Raw genomic sequence first — 5,456 nt, 5'->3', positions numbered from 1 at the left:
CCACAAAGTAATTCCTGCAAAGAAGCTGTAACAATCAGGTGCAAACTTCAGTGTAGAATCAGATGTAAAGAAATGTGATGTAACTCCCTGGGGGCCAATGAGCAGAACAGGGCATTTGGGGAGCTGATTATAGATTTCCTGCTAACAATTTGAGTATAGAAACATTATTCACTGGAACTGCTCTGTTTATGTTGGCACTTTTCATGTTTCCTCATCTGCCTTTTTTTTTTTCTTCTTCTTTTCTTCCCTCCCTCCACCAATTCTGTCTTCCAAAACCTCTCCAAGGAAAAGAATGATAGAGTAAGTCAGGTTTGAAGTGAGCCCTGAGCACCACCTTGTCTCATTCTCCTGCTCAGGGCAGGGTGAACCAGATGAGGTTGTTCAAGGCCTCTGCCCAGCTTTGCACCATCCACAAAGGAGCTGAAGTTTCACTCCATCACATCATACAGGGGGAGAATAAAGACATTCAACGGTGTTGGCCCAAGTGCTGGTCACTGAGGGATTCCACTGGTAACTGGTTCTGTGGGGCACTTTGTACCACTGGGGACATTTGGGCTTCCTCATCCAGCCACCTTCCCACCCAGCATCCACTTCTTTAGCCCAGAGAGCACCAATCGCATTATAAGGACATCACGGGACACCATGTCTGAGGCTTTGCAAAATTCCATGTCCACAACATGCCTTTCTTTCCCTGCCCACTTGGGTTCAGCAATCCCTTCCTTGTTTTCCAAGTGCCTGGACAAGGCTGCCTGGGGATTTGTCCCATCCCCTTCCCAAGGACGGAGGTAGGCTGCCCTTCTTGAAGACAGATTTGACAACTGCCTTTTCCAAGGACCTCAGAACCTCCCTGATTGCTCTGGCACGTTTGAGACCACAATCCAGAATCACGGGTAAGTATGACATAGCAGGCAGACATGAAATTAATCTGTGTGGGACAGTGGGTTTTTTTCTGGAGTCACACACAGAAATGTCAGGGTTTTGTCAGGCGTCCACATCTGAGCTGGACTTGTGGACTCCTTATGCACCCAGGGATGTTCAGAAACAGAGTCTGTCCCTTTTACACACAGAGGCAGGAGTCACAGTGTCTCTCTGGCCTCCTGTTGCCACTCCCAAGGGACGGGAGGCACCTCAGCCCTGTGGTGTGTCACCCTGCTCTGCACTCATCTGAGATGTCCCACGTCATGAGGAACGGACACGGGGACATTGGTTAAAGGAAGCACATCCCAGTAATGCATTTAGACAGTTTCCATGGGATGTGACTCCCAATGTGAAATGACCTCAAGACCCTGCCTGTCCCACAGAATCATCGAATGTCCTGAGTTGGAATGACCCACAGGATCAATCAGTCCAACTCCTGTCCCTGCACAGGACACCCCACAGTTCACACCATGTGTCTGAGGACGTTGTCCCGTCTCTTCTTGAACACTGTCAGGTTGGGGCCGTGACACCTCCCTGGGGAGCCTGTTCCAGTGTCCAGCACTCTCTGGGTGAAGAACCTTTTCCTCATGTCCAACTGACCCTCCCCTGGCACATCTTCCTGCCATTCCCTTGGGTTCTGTCACTGGTCACAGAGAGAAGAGCTCAGCCCTGCCCCTCCTGCTCCCCTGCTGAAGCTGCAGCTGCCATGAGCTCTGCCCTCAGTCTCATCTTCTCCAGGCTGAACAAACCCAGGGACTATACCCGCTCCTCATATGGCTTCTCCTCCAAACCCTTCCCCAACTTCGTAGCCTCTTCTGGACACTCTCCAGTAGCTTTATCTCCTTTTGATCCTGTGTCCCCAGCCCTGCACACAGTGAATGCTCCAGGTGAGGCCGCCCCAGCGCAGAGCAGAGCGGGACAATCCCCTCCCTGCCCGGCTGGCCGTGCTGTGCTGGATGCACCAGGACACGGGTCCCTCTTGGCTGCCAGGGACACTGGTGGCTCATGTTCGACTTGCTGTTGATCAGAACCCCCAGATCCCTCACCGCAGAGCTGCTCTCCAGCATCTCATCCCCCAGTCTGTATGTACAGCCAGGGTTGCTGTGTCCCAGGTGCAGAATCCGGCACTTATTCTTATTGAACTTCATGTAGTTGGTGATTGCCCAGTTCTCCAATTTATCCAGATTCCTCTGCAGGGCCTCTCTGCCCTCAATTGCCAACAGCTCCTCCCAATTTCATGTCATTAGCAAACTTGCCAAGCAATCCCTCAAGTTCTGTGTCCAGGTCATTTATAAAGACATTGAAGAGTGCTGGCCCTAAGATGGGCCTCTCTAGAACCCGCTAGTGACTGGTCGCCAGCCTGACATGACCCCATTTACTAGAACCCCTTGAGCCCAGCCCGTCAGTCAATTGCTCACCCACTGCACTGTGTGTTTACCCAGCTGTGTGCTGGACATCTTGTCCAGGAGGATCCTGGGAGAGACACTATCAAAGGCTTTACTGACATCCAAAAAGATCACATCGACAGGCATCCCTTGGTCAGCTACGTGGGTAACTTTATCCTAGAATGAAATTAAGTCTGTCAGGCAAGACTTTCCCCTCATGAACCCGCGCTGGCTGGGACCAATGACTGGTGTTGTTCAGATGTTTTTCATCTGAATGAGTTACCCGGAGTTACCCCCGTGTCTGTGTCTTTCTGGCCAGGAGTCTGTCCTGAGAAGAGCATCCAGCCTCTGCCACTCTCTGGAGAGACAAGCCTTGTGTCCATGGCACCGAGAACACAAAGGGTGACTTGTGCAAGACCACCCTTCATCTGAACCACTTAGGTATGTACTTGTGGATGGGGTATTACGCCTTATAGCGTAAACGCCCATGTAATTGGCACTGCCCAGAATGGCTACTGCAGACGCAGACTGCTGTGCTGCAGAGCTTTATATTGAGGCAAATTAAGTGAGGAGCACTGAGGCCAATTCTGTTTCATGTCTTTATCAATGATCTGGACGAAGGGATCAAGTGCATCTTCAGTAAGTTTGCAGAGAACACCAAGTTGGCTGGGAGTGTTGATCTGCTGAAGCGTGGGAAGGCCATACAGAGGGATCTGAACTGGCTGCATCGTTGGGCTGAGGCCAGTTGTTTGAGGTTTTACCAGGCAGAGTGCCAGGTCCTGCACTTGGGTCACAACAACCCCACGAACGCTCCAGGCTCTGGGAAGAGCGGCTGGAAAGCTGCCCCATGGAAAAGGACCTGGATCTGTTGGTCAACAGTGGCTGAAAATGAGCCAGCGTGTGCCCAGGTGGCCAAAAAGGCCAATGATATCCTGGCTTGTATCAGGAATGCCTGGCAGCAGGACTGTGAGAAAGCTGCCAAAACACTCAGGCCTTACACCAACACAAAGCATCAGAGACAGTGGAAGTCGAAAGAGGGCATGGCTGGAAGACTAAGCACTGCTTATCCCTGAATGTTCTGCTGTCTCTCTGTTTCCTTCCACCGACCCACACATACAGGAACTGTCCATGCAGCTCCGAAACGGCACTGGAGGAAGGACCCAAGGAAAAAAATATAATTGCTCCAGGTACATTTCCTTTGTTGAAACACACGGGAAGCACGGCTCCTCATTTACACAGACAGTCATAAAAGAAGACAGTGAAATCGAAAGGGGATGGCAATATTATTAATAAATAAAAAGCAACCACCAATAAGAAAAAAAAATAAAAAAGGGAAGTCTGAGCCTGCAATGATACAACTGTTAAGCAGAAGGTGATGGGCAGTTCATTGCTTCAGGAAACATCCAGTCATCAATGTCCACAGGGCATTCTTGAGCTCCTGGTTCTTCATGCTGTAGATGAAAGGATTCACAGCTGGAGGAACTACTGAGTACAGAACAGACACTATCACACTCAGGGATGGGGATGAAATGGAGGGGGGCTTCAGGTAGGCAAACATGCCAGTGATGATAAACAGGGACACGATGGCCAGGTGAGGGAGACAGGTGGAAAAGGCTTTGTGCCGTCTCTGCTCAGAGGGCATCCTCAGCACGGCCCTGAAGATCTGAACATAGGACACCACAATGAACACAAAACACACAAAGAATAAAAAGGCACTAAAACCAAGAATTCCATCTTCCCTGAGGTAGGAGCATGAGCAGGAGAGCTTGAGGATCTGGGGTACTTCACAGAAGAACTGGTCCAGGGCATTGCCCTTGCACAGTGGCAGTGAAAATGTATTGGCCGTGTGCAGCAGAGCATTGAGAAACCCACTGGCCCAAGCAGCTGCTGCCATGTGGACACAAGCTCTGCTGCCCAGGAGGGTCCCGTAGTGCAGGGGTTTGCAGATGGCAACGTAGCGGTCGTAGGACATGACTGTGAGAAGAGAATATTCTGCACCAAACAAGAAAAATACAAAGAAGACCTGGGCAGCACATCCTGCATAAGAAATGACTGTAGTATCCCACAGAGAGTTGGCCATGGATTTGGGGACAGTGATGGAGATGGAGCCCAGGTCGAGGAGGGCAAGGTTGAGCAGGAAGAAGTACATGGGGGTGTGGAGGTGCTGGTCACAGGCTATGGTGGTGATGATGAGGCCGTTGCCCAGGAGGGCAGCCAGGTAGATGCCCAGCAAGAGCCAGAAGTGCAAGAGCTGCAGCTCCCATGTGTCTGAGAATGCCAGGAGGAGGAACTGGGTGATGGAGCTGCTGTTGGACATTTGCTGCCTCTGCTGAAGGCCTGCCCAAAGAAGAAAAGACAGTGACAGCTTCGGTGAGACGTCACTGAAGAAAAAAACCATGTCATTTCTCATAGAAAATCCCTTCCCTGAAAGAGCAATGATTCCGCTCATTCTCCACACTACCAGCTGAATGACATGGTTCATCACAACTTAAAATGTAGCTTCAGCATCTAGTTTCCATGAGGATGCTTCTGGGACAGGACTCCCAGTGTTGGTATCTGAACAAAAACTGACCCACATCCTCACCCCAACCCTAGAGAGTAAGAGCACCAGGACAGGTGGAGAAACAGGGAAGAACACGGCAGTGCTACAGAAGAAATAAAGCAAGGACAGAAAGGCAGACGGGCATGATGGGAAGCCTTCTCCCTACCCAGCTGTGCTCACTGCCACTCACATGATGTCACGGTAGGGCAAGTGCTTTTAGCACCTTTTTTGTGTACCACCTTCTAGGAACCCTTCACCTGCAGGTCCAGCTGCTGAGGTGGTGACTCATGCCCTGGACCCCATGGCTTCGGGGCAGAGGCGCTGCTGGGGAGGAGAGGAGAGCAGGGGGTTGCACTGGGAAATGAGTCTGCACTGCAGAAGATAGCAGGGGGGTTCCTGAATCCCCTCCCCAGCATTTCTGGTCCCAGCTCCCTCTCCCTGCCCATGTCTCTGCTGCCTGGAGCTGTCCCTGCTGGGAGCTGCATCTCTGTCCCTGGGTCTGCTCCCTGTCACTGCTCATAGAGTCAAACTCTCCTGCTGTGTGCTCAGCTCTGTCCTGCTCACACCTCCTGGCTCCGGGCACTGCCCAGGGGCAGCTCTGTGTGTGCAGG

At 51.5% G+C, this 5,456-nt stretch overlaps 1 protein-coding gene across 1 annotated transcript; it reads right to left on the bottom strand.

The window, feature by feature from the left end:
- Positions 1–3,687: 3,687 nt before the first annotated feature.
- Positions 3,688–4,620, bottom strand: LOC135999914 (olfactory receptor 14J1-like). The gene has a single exon (XM_065653490.1). It carries the CDS (start codon positions 4,618–4,620, stop codon positions 3,688–3,690), a length of 933 nt encoding a protein of 310 aa, XP_065509562.1.
- Between the last annotated feature and the right edge of the window lie 836 nt (positions 4,621–5,456).

The sequence above is a fragment of the Caloenas nicobarica genome, chromosome 30 (assembly GCF_036013445.1).
Source record: "Caloenas nicobarica isolate bCalNic1 chromosome 30, bCalNic1.hap1, whole genome shotgun sequence".
In the NCBI taxonomy this organism is placed as follows: Eukaryota; Metazoa; Chordata; class Aves; order Columbiformes; family Columbidae; genus Caloenas; species Caloenas nicobarica.
The sequence above is the reverse complement of the archived record's forward strand: the minus strand, read 5'-3'. Positions and strand labels throughout refer to the sequence as shown.